The 16,866-nt window shown below is 43.0% G+C and overlaps 2 protein-coding genes across 3 annotated transcripts in view; both read left to right on the top strand.

Annotated features, from left to right (window-relative positions):
• Window positions 1-391: 391 nt before the first annotated feature.
• On the top strand, window positions 392-3,208 carry LOC130457314 (cytadherence high molecular weight protein 1-like). The gene has a single exon (XM_056817863.1). It carries the CDS (start codon window positions 440-442, stop codon window positions 3,155-3,157), a length of 2,718 nt encoding a protein of 905 aa, XP_056673841.1. The 5' UTR covers window positions 392-439; the 3' UTR covers window positions 3,158-3,208.
• Window positions 3,209-3,913: 705 nt separating this feature from the next.
• LOC103094962 (cytadherence high molecular weight protein 1) overlaps window positions 3,914-16,866 on the top strand; it is a 74,208-nt gene continuing 61,255 nt past the window's right edge. For both annotated transcript variants that reach the window (XM_056817865.1, XM_056817864.1), the window contains exon 1: window positions 3,914-5,375. In XM_056817865.1, the coding sequence (XP_056673843.1) occupies window positions 3,914-4,810 (897 nt within the window). In that variant the 3' untranslated portion in view covers window positions 4,811-5,375. The remainder of the gene's footprint in view (window positions 5,376-16,866) is intronic.

Genomic DNA, 16,866 nt, shown 5'->3' with positions numbered 1-16,866 from the left:
CTGTCTCCTCGCTCCTAGTCTTCTCTGGAAGGAATCAGCTTCCATCACACCGTGCCTTCCGAACCGCTGACCCCAATTTCTCTCATCCTTTGTGCTGTTCTGTATCCCTTTGACTCTCTGGTGTTCTTTTACGTGTTCGTAGAATGACAAGAGCGTGAAAGGGATGGATGGACGCGGGGACGGGGTTGGGTGGGAGGGGGACTGTCGCAGCTCCCTGGCCAAATGCGGCTGCATTTCTAAAAGGTTTTCTCACCTCTCGCTCTCCCGCCCCCCTTCTGCTCCCCTCAGACTCTTTACTCCCCTGGACACGCCCCCTCAAGGCCCCTCCCATCCCCCAGCCCACCCCATCCCCCACACCTTCCCCAGCCCCTGAGCACTCACAAAGCAGAAGAAGACTCCGACACCGAGACCCACAGCGCCGAGAACTGCGGCCACGGAGATGAGACCGATAGCCCAGGGCTTCAGGGGGCGAGCAGGTCTCCCTGGTGGAGCACTGCTGCTGCTACTGGGCCGGGAGACCGAAGTGAGTGTGGAGGCAGTGGGAGAGGCTGTGGAGCCTGAAGTGAGTGTGGAGGCAGTGGGAGAGGCTGTGGAGCCGGAAGTTGAGGCTATGGAGCCTGAAGTGAGTGTGGAGGCAGTGGGAGAGGCTGTGGAGCCTGAAGTGAGTGTGGAGGCAATGGGAGAGGCTGTGGAGCCTGAAGTGAGTGTGGAGGCAGTGGGAGAGGCTGTGGAGCCTGAAGTGAGTGTGGAGGCAATGGGAGAGGCTGTGGAGCCTGAAGTGAGTGTGGAGGCAGTGGGAGAGGCTGTGGAGCCAGAAGTTGAGGCTATGGAGCCTGAAGTGAGTGTGGAGGCAGTGGGAGAGGCTGTGGAGCCTGAAGTGAGTGTGGAGGCAGTGGGAGAGGCTGTGGAGCCAGAAGTTGAGGCTATGGAGCCTGAAGTGAGTGTGGAGGCAGTGGGAGAGGCTGTGGAGCCTGAAGTGAGTGTGGAGGCAGTGGGAGAGGCTGTGGAGCCTGATGTGAGTGTGGAGCCAGAAGTTGAGGCTGTGGAGCCTGAAGTGAGTGTGGAGGCAGTGGGAGAGGCTGTGGAGCCAGAAGTTGAGGCTGTGGAGCCTGATGTGAGTGTGGAGGCAGTGGGAGAGGCAGTGGAGCCGGAAGTTGAGACAGTGGAGCCTGATGTGAGTGTGGAGGCAGTGGGAGAGGCTGTGGAGACAGTGGGAGAGGCTGTGGAGCCTGAAGTGAGTGTGGAGGCAGTGGTAGAGGCTGTGGAGCCTGATGTGAGTGTGGAGACAGTGGGAGAGGCTGTGGAGCCTGAAGTGAGTGTGGAGGCAGTGGGAGAGGCTGTGGAGTCAGAAGTTGAGGCTGTGGAGCCTGAAGTGAGTGTGGAATCAGAAGTAGAGGCTGTGGAGCCTGAAGTGAGTGTGGAGGCAGTGGGAGAGGCTGTGGAGCCTGAAGTGAGTGTGGAGGCAATGGGAGAGGCTGTGGAGCCTGAAGTGAGTGTGGAGGCAGTGGGAGAGGCTGTGGAGCCAGAAGTTGAGGCTATGGAGCCTGAAGTGAGTGTGGAGGCAGTGGGAGAGGCTGTGGAGCCTGAAGTGAGTGTGGAGGCAGTGGGAGAGGCTGTGGAGCCAGAAGTTGAGGCTATGGAGCCTGAAGTGAGTGTGGAGGCAGTGGGAGAGGCTGTGGAGCCTGAAGTGAGTGTGGAGGCAGTGGGAGAGGCTGTGGAGCCTGATGTGAGTGTGGAGCCAGAAGTTGAGGCTGTGGAGCCTGAAGTGAGTGTGGAGGCAGTGGGAGAGGCTGTGGAGCCAGAAGTTGAGGCTGTGGAGCCTGATGTGAGTGTGGAGGCAGTGGGAGAGGCAGTGGAGCCGGAAGTTGAGACAGTGGAGCCTGATGTGAGTGTGGAGGCAGTGGGAGAGGCTGTGGAGACAGTGGGAGAGGCTGTGGAGCCTGAAGTGAGTGTGGAGGCAGTGGTAGAGGCTGTGGAGCCTGAAGTGAGTGTGGAGACAGTGGGAGAGGCTGTGGAGCCTGAAGTGAGTGTGGAGGCAGTGGGAGAGGCTGTGGAGCCAGAAGTTGAGGCTGTGGAGCCTGATGTGAGTGTGGAGGCAGTGGGAGAGGCAGTGGAGCCGGAAGTTGAGACAGTGGAGCCTGATGTGAGTGTGGAGGCAGTGGGAGAGGCTGTGGAGACAGTGGGAGAGGCTGTGGAGCCTGAAGTGAGTGTGGAATCAGAAGTAGAGGCTGTGGAGCCTGAAGTGAGTGTGGAGGCAGTGGGAGAGGCTGTGGAGCCAGACGTAGAGGCTGTGGAGCCTGAAGTGAGTGTGAAGGCAGTGGGAGAGGCTGTGGAGCCAGAAGTTGAGGCTGTGGAGCCTGAAGTGAGTGTGGAGGCATTGGGAGAGGCTGTGGAGTCAGAAGTTGAGGCTGTGGAGCCTGATGTGAGTGTGGAGGCAGTGGGAGAGGAAGTGGAGCCTGAAGTGAGTGTGGAGGCAGTGGGAGAGGCTGTGGAGCCAGAAGTTGAGGCTATGGAGCCTGAAGTGAGTGTGGAGGCAGTGGGAGAGGCTGTGGAGCCTGAAGTGAGTGTGGAGGCAGTGGGAGAGGCTGTGGAGCCTGATGTGAGTGTGGAGCCAGAAGTTGAGGCTGTGGAGCCTGAAGTGAGTGTGGAGGCAGTGGGAGAGGCTGTGGAGCCTGAAGTGAGTGTGGAGGCAGTGGGAGAGGCTGTGGAGTCAGAAGTTGAGGCTATGGAGCCTGAAGTGAGTGTGGAGGCAGTGGGAGAGGCTGTGGAGCCTGATGTGAGTGTGGAGCCAGAAGTTGAGGCTGTGGAGCCTGAAGTGAGTGTGGAGGCAGTGGGAGAGGCTGTGGAGCCAGAAGTTGAGGCTGTGGAGCCTGATGTGAGTGTGGAGGCAGTGGGAGAGGCAGTGGAGCCGGAAGTTGAGACAGTGGAGCCTGATGTGAGTGTGGAGGCAGTGGGAGAGGCTGTGGAGACAGTGGGAGAGGCTGTGGAGCCTGAAGTGAGTGTGGAGGCAGTGGGAGAGGCTGTGGAGCCTGAAGTGAGTGTGGAGACAGTGGGAGAGGCTGTGGAGCCTGAAGTGAGTGTGGAGGCAGTGGGAGAGGCTGTGGAGCCTGAAGTGAGTGTGGAGGCAGTAGTAGAGGCTGTGGAGCCAGAAGTATAGGCTGTGGAGCCTGAAGTGAGTGTGGAGGCAGTGGGAGAGGCTGTGGAGTCAGAAGTTGAGGCTGTGGAGCCTGAAGTGAGTGTGGAATCAGAAGTAGAGGCTGTGGAGCCTGAAGTGAGTGTGGAGACAGTGGGAGAGGCTGTGGAGTCAGAAGTTGAGGCTGTAGAGCCTGAAGTGAGTGTGGAGACAGTGGTAGAGGCTGTGGAGCCTGAAGTGAGTGTGGAGGCAGTGGGAGAGACTGTGGAGCCAGAAGTATAGGCTGTGGAGCCTGAAGTGAGTGTGGAGGCAGTGGGAGAGGCTGTGGAGTCAGAAGTTGAGGCTGTGGAGCCTGAAGTGAGTGTGGAATCAGAAGTAGAGGCTGTGGAGCCTGAAGTGAGTGTGGAGGCAGTGGGAGAGGCTGTGGAGCCAGAAGTTGAGGCTGTGGAGCCTGAAGTGAGTGTGGAGGCAGTGGGAGAGGCTGTGGATCCAGAAGTTGAGGCTGTGGAGCCTGATGTGAGTGTGGAGGCAGTGGGAGAGGCTGTGGAGCCAGAAGTTGAGGCTGTGGATCCTGAAGTGAGTGTGGAGGCAGTGGGAGTGACTGTGGAGTCAGAAGTTGAGGCTGTGGATCCTGAAGTGAGTGTGGAAGCAGTGGGAGAGGCTGTGGAGTCAGAAGTTGAGGCTGTGGAGCCTGAAGTGAGTGTGGAATCAGAAGTAGAGGCTGTGGAGCCTGAAGTGAGTGTGGAGACAGTAGTAGAGGCTGTGGAGCCTGAAGTGAGTATGGAGGCAGTGGGAGAGGCTGTGGAGCCAGAAGTTGAGGCTGTGGAGCCTGAAGTGAGTGTGGAGGCAGTAGGAGTGACTGTGGAGTCAGAAGTTGAGGCTGTGGAGCCTGAAGTGAGTGTGGAGGCAGTGGGAGAGGCTGTGGAGCCTGATGTGAGTGTGGAGCCGGAAGTTGAGGCTGTGGAGCCTGAAGTGAGTGTGGAGGCAGTGGGAGAGGCTGTGGAGCCTGAAGTGAGTGTGGAGGCAGTGGGAGAGGCTGTGGAGCCTGAAGTGAGTGTGGAGCTAGTGGGAGAGGCTGTGGAGCCTGAAGTGAGTGTCGAGGCAGTAGGAGAGGCTGTGGAGCCTGAAGTGAGTGTGGAGGCAGTGGGAGAGGCTGTGGAGCCTGAAGTGAGTGTGGAGGCAGTGGGAGAGGCTGTGGAGCCTGAAGTGAGTGTGGAGGCAGTGGGAGGGGCTGTGGAGCCAGAAGTAGAGGCTGTGGAGCCTGAAGTGAGTGTGGAGGCAGTGGGAGAGGATGTGGAGGCAGTGGGAGAAGATGTGGAGTCAGAAGTTGAGGCTGTGGAGCCTGAAGTGAGTGTGGAGACAGTGGGAGAGGCTGTGGAGCCTGAAGTGAGTGTGGAGACAGTGGGAGAGGCTGTAGAACTAGAAATGAGTGTGGAGGCAGTGGGAGAAGCTGTAGAGTCTGAAGTAGAGGCTGTGGAGCCTGAAGTGCGTGTGGAGGCAGTGGTAGAGGCTGTAGAGTCTATTGTAGGGGCAGTGGAGCTGAGAGTAGGTATGGATCCCATGGTAGTTGTAGAGTCTTCGGAAGTGGTTGAAGAGGCTATGGTAGGGCTTGTGCTAGTCTCTGACGCTGCAGTATTCGCTGCAGTAACCAAAGTTGAGTTTTCTGTAAGAAGATGAGGGTTAGAAAGGAGCTTCTGGGGCTCCCACAATGCACTTCCCCTTGGCACCCCTCGCCCAGGTCTTCATCAGATTGAATGCTGGAGCTCGGACTGAAGGACTGCTATCAAAACACTAACTTTTCCTGTATAACCTCAAGTCAGTCACTTAACTTCCCTGAACCTCAGTTTTCTTATCTGTGAAATGAGTGTTGTTTCAGCAGGCTCCTGAGGTCTCTTCTTCGTCTAGATCTATGATCCTAGGATATCCAATCATCAAGGGCCCTGGAAAGCGAGGTCCATTTTGGACTATCCTTATGTCTTAACTGGGAGTCATCACCATGTGGTCATCACTACCACCTCCATCATCAATGTCATCAATCATATCAGAAGCCTTAAAAGCCTTTCCTCCTCTGCAAGCAGCTGGGTGGTTCAGTAGATTTCGAGCCAGACCCAGGTCCTGAGTTCAAATTTGACCTCAGACACTCCCTAGCTGGATGACCCTGGGCAAGTCACTTCACCCCCATTGCCTAGCCCTGACTGTTCTGCCATGGAACCAAGACACAATATTGATTCTACGATGGAAGGTGAGGGTTGGTTTTTTTTTTTTTAAGGTCTTTCCTAATAATAACAGCAAGTTATAAATTTTACTACAGATGAGGAAATTGAGGTACAGAGCAATCACTTTGCCCAACCAGCTTGTCCTCTACTTCTCACTTCTCTCAAAGACCCACACATAAGCCCAAAGTCTCTGTATTTCCACCCTAACTTCCATTCTCTCGATATAGTCTCTATTTTCCCATCATCTCTTATCCGCTCTAGGGCCAGGGTGCCTCACTCCTACAGGATAAAGTTCCCTTGGGGAGAATTAGGACTGACCCTCCTCTGTTCTGTGAAAGAGCAGGAGTCAGACATTCGGACTGAGCTTCAGACAGGTTTGGGCATCAGGCCAGAATGAAAATGAACTAAAAGACTGGCCAGCTCAGTCACCCAGTGGTAGAGTACCAAGGCTGGAGCCAGGAGGACCTGGGCTCAAATCTAGCCTCCGATGCTTCCTAGCTGGGTGACCTTGCCAAAGTCACTTAAATCCTGACTGCTCTTCTACTTTAGAATCCATCCTAACTATCAATTCTAAGACAGAAGGGAAGGGCTTTAAAAAAAGACTGATGATATCCAGAGAAAGAACTGTGGGAGCAGAAACACAGAAGAAAAATAAACGCTTAATCACATGGGTCAATGGGGATATGATTGGAGATATAGACTCTAAGCGATCACCCTAGTGCAATTATCAATAATATGGAAATAGGTCTTGACCTATTTCTTGACACATGTAAAACCTGGTGGAATTGCACATTGGCTATAGGGGGGAAGAGGGGAGGGAAAGAACATGAATCATGTAACCATGGAAAAATATTCTAAATTAATTAAATAAATAAGTAAACTTTAATTTAAAAAAAAGACTGATGTTAGGTCAGTTTTGGTGTATTAGAACAGAGATATTTTGAGAATTATAGTTATATATATTACATGCATAGCTATAATATATAATGTGTAGTTATCTGTAACCATATATATATATAGGAGGATTATGTTATGTAGATTGCAGGATTATTGGATGACACTGATCATTGTGGGTTTGAGAAAGAGGTATTAGATGAAAATTCCTGGAAGAAATGGATAATGCCTAAAGTAGGGAAGGTCTCTCCCCTGTGGCTCTGATTTCTACAATGTCTGAGAGCTTCAGTGGTCCACTAGAACCCTCCACCAAAAGTAAATTCACTCACCATCTGCCAAGATTCCAAAAAGAAGCAACACTAGCAGCCAGTGTGTGAGGAGAAGCTTTCCAGGCTTCATCTCAAGATAATCCTCTGAGGCTTCTGGGTAGGAGGGAAAAGGAGAACTCTTGGAGAGCTGAGAGCTTTCAGGCAGAGTTGAGGCTACAGAGCTGGATACTGGGTCCCTCGAAGCATAGAGGGATGAAAAGGGAAGAAGGGAGGGCAGTGTCTATGAACCTGGATGCCTGGGTTCCTTGGGTTTCCTCCACAGAATGTTCTCTTTTATGACTTCTCTTTCACCTCATAGCTACTGGAGCATTTATAGCTTCAACTGGACAGGGAATGGGCTGGGCTTCTGACCCACTGTCATTTGCCAACCAGGGCACAGTTGGGACAAATCTGAGCTTGGGGCAAAGGAGGAGTAGTTAGGGGTGAAGGGGAAGGTAAGAGGAGAATGACATGATAACCATAGTCAGCCTACTGATTCTGGGGAGGAGCAGGAAGCCGAACAAGACAAAGAGATCAAAGTTGTCATAACAGGCTAGAAACCTGCTCTCAAGAGCGATCTTCGAATTCCTGATTAGGGAGGGCTGAGGTGCCTACAACACCAAGAGAAAGGAGGAAGAGATGCTGATTGACTGGAGTCTGGGTCTAAAACATCTGGGTCCCTCGAGAGAATGGAACTAAGAGGGTTAGGGACAAAGCCAGCCAGATGTTGAGAAACTAAACTTGTGAGGTTAGTCTACCAAGCAGGGGATGAGCACCATGCCACTTTTACAGTAGGAATGGAATTCAATCAATTTGGTTGACATAATGGTGAGGCAGAGAGTAGCTTCTTAGGTCATTAAGGGGAAAATGATCAAGCGAAGAGGCCAGCTAGAAGTTAATGGGCTGGACCTTTGATGCCCTCAGGAAATATAGCTCAAGGAAATATTTGTCTATGACTAAGTCATCCAAGGTGGTGAAGTGTATAGAATATTTGGCTTAGAGTCAGGAAGGTGCTGTTCAGTCTTTTTTCAGTTTTTCAGTTGTATCAGACTCTGACTCCATTTGGAGTTTTCTTGACAAAGACATTGGAATGGTTTGTCATTTCCTTTTCTGGCTCATTTCCCAGATGAGGAAACTGAGGCAAAAAAAGATTAAGCAAATCACCCAGGGTCACATTACTAGGGTCTGAGGCTAAATTTGATTTCAGAACATGAGACTTCTTGACTCTGGGTCTGGCCAAGTGGGTCACAAAGAGTCTGAAACTCCTGATCCTATGAGGACACCTCTGTCCTCATAAAGATCATGACAGTGGTGGATGGAAAAGAACATTCTTCAAACAGTGGTCATGGGAGCATCTCTCTTTTTGCTTGGTCAGAGTGAGTTGGGATATTTATCTCTCTATAATAATCTTTAGTCAATTCTTAGCCTCCTCTGAATCAGCATCATCCAACAGCTCTAAAGAAACTTTGTTTTTTTGCTGTTCCCTCTCCCTTTTCATTTATTGAATTCAGACATGTCCTTTAGAGCTCAATTAAATACCACCTCTTTTTTTCATTTAATTTTATTTTTTTCTCAATTAAATGTAAACAAAAATTTTTAACTTTCATTTTCAAAAACTTGACATCTGATTTCTCTCCTTCCCTTCCATCCCTCCTTACTCCTTGAGAAGGCAAGCAATTTAATATAGATTATACATGTGCAGTCATGCAAAACATTTCACTATTAGCCATGTTGCAAAAGAATGAGACATAGATCTTTGGACATAGCTAAAATGAGAATTTGTTTCTCTTGAATAAGTTTATTTATTATAATTTATTACATATTTAAAACAAATCATATATGTGATTATATTATTATGTATTATGTTATATAATATTAATATATTATTTATATTTTTTACATCATAAAATAAATATATAAAATATAGTCATTAATATATAATACTACACATTAAAATGGTAGCAAAAAATTATGATAATTATTCCTGATTTAAAAAAAAAAGAAAACACAGACCAAAAAGTCACCAATGATAATAAAGTTTCTTTAAAAGTATGCTTCAGTCTACATTTAGACTCCATCAGTTTTTTCTCTGGAATAGTTTTGGATCATTGTAATGCTAAGAATAGTTAAGTCATTCACAGTTGATCATCATACATTTACTGATACTATGGACAATGTTCTCCTGGTTCTGTTCACTTCATTTTACATCACTTCATATAAGTTATATAAAATTTTCTGAAAGTATCCTGCTCATCATTTCTTATAATGCAATATGATTCCATAACAATTATATTCCCCAACTTGTTCTGACATAGCCCAATAAATTGATATTCCCTCAATTTCCAATTCTCTGCCATCACAAAAAAGCTACTATAAGTATTTTTGTACTTATAGGGTCTTTTTCTTTTCCTTTGATCTCTTTGGGGTACGGTCCTAGTAGTGGTATTGCCTGATTAAGTGGTATATACAGCTGCCTAGCCCTTTGAGCATAGTTATAAACTGCTTTCCAGAATGGTTGGATCAGTTCACAACTCCAACAGAAGTGCATTAGTGTCCCTATTTTCCATACCCTGCGACATTTATCATTTTTCTTTTGTCATATTAGCCTATCTGATAGGTGTGAAGTGGTACTTCAGAGTTTTCATTTGCATTCCTCTAATCAATAGTGATTTAGAGTATCTTTTATATGACTATGGATAGCTTTGATTCCTTCTTCTGAAAACTGCCTATTCTTATCCTTTGACCATTTATCAATCAGGGAATGATTCATATACTTATAAATTTGACTCAGTTCCCTATGTTTGAGAAATGAGACCTTTATCAGAGAAATTTGCTATAAAATTTCCCTCCCAGTTTTCTGTTTTTCTTCTAATCTTGGTTGCATTAGTTTTGTTTGTTCAAAATCTTTTTAGTTTGATATAATCAAAATGATTCACTTCATATCTCATAACGCTCTCTATCACTTGTTTGGTCACAAATTCTCCATTTATTCATAGATCTGACAGGTAAAATATTCCATGCTCCCCTAATTTGCTTTTGACATCACCCTTTACATTTAAATCATGCACCTATTTTGATCTTATCTTAGTATATGGTGTGATGTGCTGGTCTACATCTAATTTCTGCCAAACTGCTTTCCAGTTTTCCCAGTAATTGTTGTTGAAGAGAGATTTCTTGTCTCAAAATCTTGGATATTTAAATTTGTCAAATACTAGATTACTATGGTCTAATTCCTAATCTATTCCATTGATCTATCACTCTCTTTCTTTTTAGATTTTTACAAAACCTTTTTATTTTAAAAATATTTTTCCATGTTTAAATATTTCATTTTCTTTCCCTCCCCTCTTCCTTCCTCCCTTCTGGATCCAATAAGCACTTCCACTGGATTATATAAATGTTATCACTTATACCTAAAGAATTAAGTTGTTTATATTTTAAAAATACTGTAAAGTGGAAATAATTAATAAAGAGACCTGAAAATCATATTAAAATAAAATAAAAATCTATGGAAGTAAGTGAATTCTGAGGCCCTCTACTTTCAATTTCTCCTTGTCAGTAGTGATTTAAACTACTAGTTAACTGCCTGTGAGGAAAGTTTTGGAGAAGATTTTTGTTTTAGAAAGGGACTCAATTGGACCACTGAGGTCCTTTCTAGTTCTGAGAATCTAAATATATGCAACTATATTAGTTTAATGTAATATTTGTGGCTGCAGTAGGGAATGGGACTACATTTCATGGAGTTCCTGGGGTCCAATGGTAGGAGTGTTATGGCACTACCACTCTATTTCTTAAATAAGACCAGATTGTTCTTAAATAATACCAGATTATCATTTTGTAATACAATTTGAGATATAGTAATACTAAGCTAACTTCCTTTACATTTTTTCCATTGATTCCCTTGATATTCTTGAACTTTTGTTCTTCTAGGTGAATTTTATTATTTTTTCTAGCTCTATAAAATAATTTTTTGGTAATTTTATTGCTATGGCACTGAATAAGTAAATTAATTTATGTAGAATTGTCATTTTTGTTATATTGGTTTAGTCTACCTATGAACAATTATCATTTCTCCAATTGTTTAGATCTGGCTTGTGTGAAAAACATTTTGTAATTGTATCCATACATTTTCTGGATTTGTCTTGTTAGGTAGACTCCCAAGGATTTTAGGTTGTCTATAGTTATTTTGAGTGGAATTTCTCTTTCTATCTCTTATTGCTGGACTTTATTGGTAATATCTAGAAATGCTGATGATTTGTGTTTATTTTTTTATATACTGCAAGTTTGCTGAATTTGTTAATTATTTCAACTAGTTTTTTAGCTGATTCCAAAGGACTCTTTAAATATACTACTCTATCATCTTCAAAGAATGATAGTTTTGTTTCCTTGTTGCCTATTCAATTTCTTTTTCTTCTCTTTTTGCTATAGCTAGCATTTCTAGAGCAATACTGAATAATAGTGTTGATAATGAATATCCTTGCTTCAATCCTGAACGGGATTGGAAAGACTTCTAGTTTATTATTCCCCATTACAGATAATGCTTGCTGGTAGGTATGACACCCATTTTAAGGAAAACCCCATTAATTCCTATGATTGCTAATGTTTTTAATAGGACTGAGTACTGTATTTTGTAAAAAGATTTTTTGTAATCTGTTGAGGAAATCATATTATTTTTGTTGATTTTGTTATCTATATGGTTAGTTATGCTATAGTTTTCTTAATATTTGAATCAGCCCTGCATTGCAGATATAATTCCCATCTGGTCACAATGTATGATCTTTGTGACATATTGCTGTAATCTCCTTACTAGTACTTTATTTAACACTTTTTGCATCGGTATTTACTAGGGAACTTGGTCTTTATTTTATTTTTTTCTGTTTTTGCTCTTCTTGGTTTAGGAATCAGTACCGAATTGGTGCCCCCAAAATAAATTTGGTAGGACTCCTTCTTTGTCTATTTTTCCAGATAGTTTATTGTCTTGGAATTCTTTTATTCTTTATTAAAGAGTTTTTATTTGTTTTATTTATTTATTATTTATTAAAGAATTTATTAAAGAATATTATTATTAAAGAATTGTTCTTTAAATGTTTGGTAGAATTCACCTGTGAATCTATCTAGCCCTGGGGATTTTTTCTTAGGGAATTAATTTATAGCTTATTCAATTTCTTTTTCTCAGATCCAAGATAGGGTTATTTAAATGTTCTATTTCTTCTTCTGTTAATCTAGGCAATTTATATTTTTGTAAATATTCATCCATTTAACTTAGATTGTCAGATTTATTGGCATATAATTGGGCAAATTAGCACCTAAGAATTGATTTAATTTCATCATCATTGGTAGCAAATTGACCCTTTTTTACTTTTGATGCTGGTAATTTTGTTCTCTCCTTTTTAAAAATCAAATTGATCAATGTTTTCTCTATTTTGTTGGTTAATACCACTTCTTTCTTAAAGCCTTCCCTCATCCTTCCTGTTGATAGTGACACTCTCTTTTAGAAATTACAGAACAGCAATATTATACACTATCATTACTGAAGTTTCTTTCTCAAGCTCCTACTAGAATTGTTGAACAGACATACCTTATCTAAATTTCATATATTTTCCAAAGCTGATTGCAGTGCAACAAATTAGATCATTAATAGTCATTAATTTAACTAGACTTAATTGTGATGTACATTAGATGACACAGAGATATTCCACTGCCCTCAGAAAGATCCCAGTTTGATATATCATAGGCAACAAATGGTACCTCACAGTATTATTAGAAGGACAGGATTTTAGAACTAGAAAGTGATACGAAAATGTGAGTTAAAGTTATTCTAGGTATCCTCCATTGGAGTCTACTCCTATGTTGTCATGGATCTCTTGTGTTGATCCTGGATTCTACTGGGCTATGCTAATGAGGCACTCTCTACCAAGCTAGACCTTGAGTAATGGTTTGGTAATGCAAAGCCATTGAGCTAAGTTTAGAAAGGCTCATCACCAAGTCTAGTGTTATAAGGGGCTGCCATATGCATTGGTGATGTGAATATATAATGCTAAGAAAATCACAGATCCTTGAAATATTATTGCTACTACTTCTATTATCTGAGCTTGTCTTGAAACTCAGACACCACAGCCCTAGTGTGTATCTTACCTTGGTACCAGGCAAGAAGGTTCAGAAAACCTCTCAAAAGATAATACATAGAGGGGGCAGCTGGGTGGTTCAATGGATTGAGAGCCAGACCAAGAGATGGAAGGTCCTGGGTTCAACTCTGACCTCAGACACTTCCCAGCTGTGTAACCCTGGGCAAGTCACTTGACCCCCATTGCCTAGCCCTTACCACTCTTCTGCCTTGGAACCAATACACAGTATTGATTCCAAGATGGAAGGTAAGGGCTTTAAAAAAAATTTTTTTTAAGATAATACATAGAGACAAACAGCACAAGAATCAATGAAGAGATATGAGAGTCTCCTTCAGCATTAATATAAATAGGGAAAAATGCTCTAGGAGTATGTGTTAGGTATTTTAAAAAACCCTTCCCTTCTGTCTTAGAATTAATACTGTGCAGAAGAGTGATAAGGGCTAGGCAATGGGGGTTAAATGACTTGCTGGGAATTGTCTGAGGCCAGATTCAAACCTAGTTTCTCCTATCTCTAGGCCTGGCTCTCAATTCACTGAGCCCCAGGAAGTGTTGTTTTTTTTTTTTTAAGACAAGTTGTTATTGGGGGAATATAAATATTGTCATACATTACAATAGTATTTTGGTGGTGCACTATCAATAGGAAAAATTATGTTCATGGACCCTAATATGTCCTTGGGCTACCTCTCTATAATATGGAAATATCAACAGAAAAGGCCAGTTTTAAATTTTGAAATATGTATGTTTTAAAAGCTGCATATAATAGATTCATAATTTCATATGTGGTCCTCTTTTTTCTGTTCTTTGAAAGTGGAAATGTTCATCTTTGATAATGCTTGTCAACTTCATAGGAATAAAAGAGAATTTTTTTTAAAGGCCAGTTGATTATTGAGTTCAATGACCTAAATGTTTGTAACATTGAATCTGGACTGGTATGGGTTTACAATTCAGTCAAATGGGGCAAGGAAACTGTTCCATTTTAGCCATATGTATACAACTGGACCTAAAGAGTTTAATAAATATCATTGGGGTGGGGAGAGCCAGGACTAGACATCAAGATTTAGGAGTTAAAGGTCATACATGAGGACACATTTAAGGCAGGGAGCAAGAAAGAAGAGACAGGAAAGCCAACCTTCATTCCAGATTTTTGCACTGCTAAGGCATGCTTGTGCTCCTCCCATCTGTCAGAAGAGGCTTTCTGGAGGATGATTTAGGGAACTGGAAGAGACACTATCCCAGATATATAGTGAGAGGTAGCACAGATTATGCCATGTTGCAGAGATGGTGGACTCTGAAATAATGGTTGTGGAGCTTGGAATGTGGGTTATAGAGTCCATGATAAAAATTATGGATCTCAAATTAGGAGTGGTAGAATCTATAATAGAGATTGTGGAGCCTAAAGTTCTGGACATGAATTCAGGAAAACCTGGTTTCAAATTCTACTTCCAAGATTTACTAAATATCTGTGGTCATTCATTTTCCTTATCTGTAAAATGTGAACGATAATGCCAATTAGTATTTACTTTACAGAATTGTTCCAAGACTTAAATTTGATAAGATATAAAAACATTTTGCACATCTTACAACATATATAGTTATTATGGTGTCAGAGAGAGAGAAACAGATGAGATTGATAATCATCAAAGAGGGAAGGTGGGCTCAAGAGAGAGATAGCCCAAGGAAACACCTGGATACTGATCTGCCAGATGGCAGAGATGAACAGTTCTCAATTGGAGAGACACCAGAGGTATGGTTAGAGTTTCTGGCTGAGTCCCTGGGACTCTAGTATCTTGCTTTAGGCATAATACCCCAATAACATTAGTAAGTAGAACATGAGATGCTGGGCTTGAATAGGAGAGAGAATGGAATCTACCAAAAATTAAGTGCTAAAAGGACTCTTAAGGCTCATCTGGTCTAAACCCTTCACTTTACAGGTAAGAAAATGAAGTCCTACAGGATAGAGAGCTTTGTGAAGAAATGGATTTTCTCTGATCACCACTTAGACAAATGACCAAAATGTTTGTGATATTATTACATTGTTAGATGGGATTATTAAAAAAAAAAAAAGTTACTCTCCTGAGTACGGGAAGGGCACCGGAGAAGTGAATCATCAGAATTAAAAACCTGTAAAAGTAGGTGGAGTCCCCATAAGATAGGTCAGGGAAGGGGTGATGATTCAGTGCTTTCTTGAAACAGTCACTAGCTAATTTTTGAGGGGTTTCAACTGTCCTAAAGAGCTAGTATTTCTCTGACTTCGCCAAGAATTAATGCGCGATTTTGACATAGAGTTCCTGGCCTTGGGCAGGAAAAAGATAAACAGGATAGATTACCTTAACTTGATTAGGAAAGAAGGTGGAAAAATTAAAACTCACTAGAGGGAGGAGAGAAGGTGGTTCCCAGAATGCCTGAAGGGACCCTTTGTTTACAGGGTGGGGCGCTAGGACTCCGTGAAAAGCAGAGCAGAAGCCATTCTGGCGCTGGTCTTAAAAGAGCACAGGCTAGCTGTCCCCCCACCCCTGAAATGGTCTCCCTCTTCACCTCTGCCTTCCTCGGTTTCTCTGGTTTTCTTCAAGATTCTGCTCAGATCCTACCTTCTACAGGAGGCCTGTCCTACTTCCACCTGCTGCTAGTGCTTTTCCTCTGAAATTACCTTCCATTTGCACTGTAAATATGTGCACTTGTACAGAATATATATATTTGCATGTGAACTCCTTAAAGACAGGGATTGAATTCCCCAACAATTAGCACAATACCTTGGCACGACAGTCATTAATTAATGCTAGTCAACTGATTAAAGAGCAGTGACAAGAAAACTGGTACCATCTTCTGGTGAGAAAGAGAAACTGTAGAGAACATCTTTGGAAAGAGTCAAAAGAGCAGGGTGAAGGACCTACAATGTCAGCCAGAAAGGAGAGCAACAGCAGCTCAAGTGATAGAATGTCTGGGAAGAAAGGTGAATAGTAGGAAACAGTAAAGCAGGACTAAGGACAGCGACAGGGATGCAAAGATGACCATTCAACTCTGGCTAAAAGCCAGACTAAATGCCTTCAGAAAGTAGAGCTACCTCAATAAGCAATAGGAGAAACCAGGGTTTCAGGACCTCCTCCCCTTCTGGGGTCCTTACTCAGGGTGATACTGAGTCACAGGAATTATATAGCTCTCTGAGATGAGGGAAACAGGGCTCTTGACTCTTTATAGACTTGAAATGGAATCAGTTCTGTGTCTTTTACTACGAAAACAAAACCGAACTACATTTGATGACTTGGGAGTCTTGATATTTATCAGGAGAGCTGATATCCCTCTTTGGGACTGGGACTATCACACACTGACATTATTAGGATCCAACTGGATGGAGACAAATGAACCAGAGAAATTTAAAGGCCCTCAAAATATCTTTCATGTATATACTTGAACACTTTAAAAGATTTGTGATTTCATTAATATGGGTCCTTCCCTTACCAATACAGATCTCAAACTTTTTTAGGCTTTCATGATTTATAATCCTCATGAATTTTTGTAGTCAAAAAAGGTTCATCCCAGTGATCAACTTCTACCTGCTTAGCTGGGCTATCCCACCTCAGTTATGTACTCTTGTACATATAGATTCTTTTAATTTTTCTTTGATCTCTTTGGGGGTGTAGATCTAGTATTTGTATAGGTGGATTAAGGGTATATAAAGCTCTCCAGAATGTTTGGATCAGTTCATGATACCACCAAACTGCATTCGTGTCTCTTTTCCATGTTAGTAATAACTATTAAATCTTGAATTCTGCAGACATAATCTTAAAAAACCCAGGGCCACCTCTATACCACAAGGAGGCATCATAATAAGACTTTAATGGACAAGTCTTTTGTATTTTTCTGTGTTTTTCTTTTCTCTTTCTAAATTACAATGATTCTCTCTTTTTAAATCAGTTTTATTGTCAAGAAAAGATGTTCCTTTTTTCATTCAGTAATGTTTTATTTTTTCCAATTACACACAAAAGCAACTTAAACACTTATTTTCTAATATTTCGACCTCCAAATCCTCTCCTTCCCTCCCTCTCTTCCCCTTCCCTGAAATGATAAGCGATTCGATATAGCTTAATCATGTGCTATCATGCAAAGCATATTTTCATATTCATCATGTTGTGGAAGAAGATACATTTTAAATACCATGAAAAGAATAAAGTAAAAAATGATACACCCTGATCTGC

The sequence above is a fragment of the Monodelphis domestica genome, chromosome 2 (genome assembly GCF_027887165.1).
Source record: "Monodelphis domestica isolate mMonDom1 chromosome 2, mMonDom1.pri, whole genome shotgun sequence".
Classification (NCBI taxonomy): domain Eukaryota; kingdom Metazoa; phylum Chordata; class Mammalia; order Didelphimorphia; family Didelphidae; genus Monodelphis; species Monodelphis domestica.
Note: the sequence above shows the minus strand (reverse complement) of the source record. Positions and strands in the feature narration are given on the sequence as shown.

Coding starts and splice junctions, on each gene's coding strand:
- LOC130457314 (XM_056817863.1), top strand. CDS start 440: ATGAGACCGATAGCCCAGGGCTTCAGGGGGCGAGCAGGTCTCCCTGGT.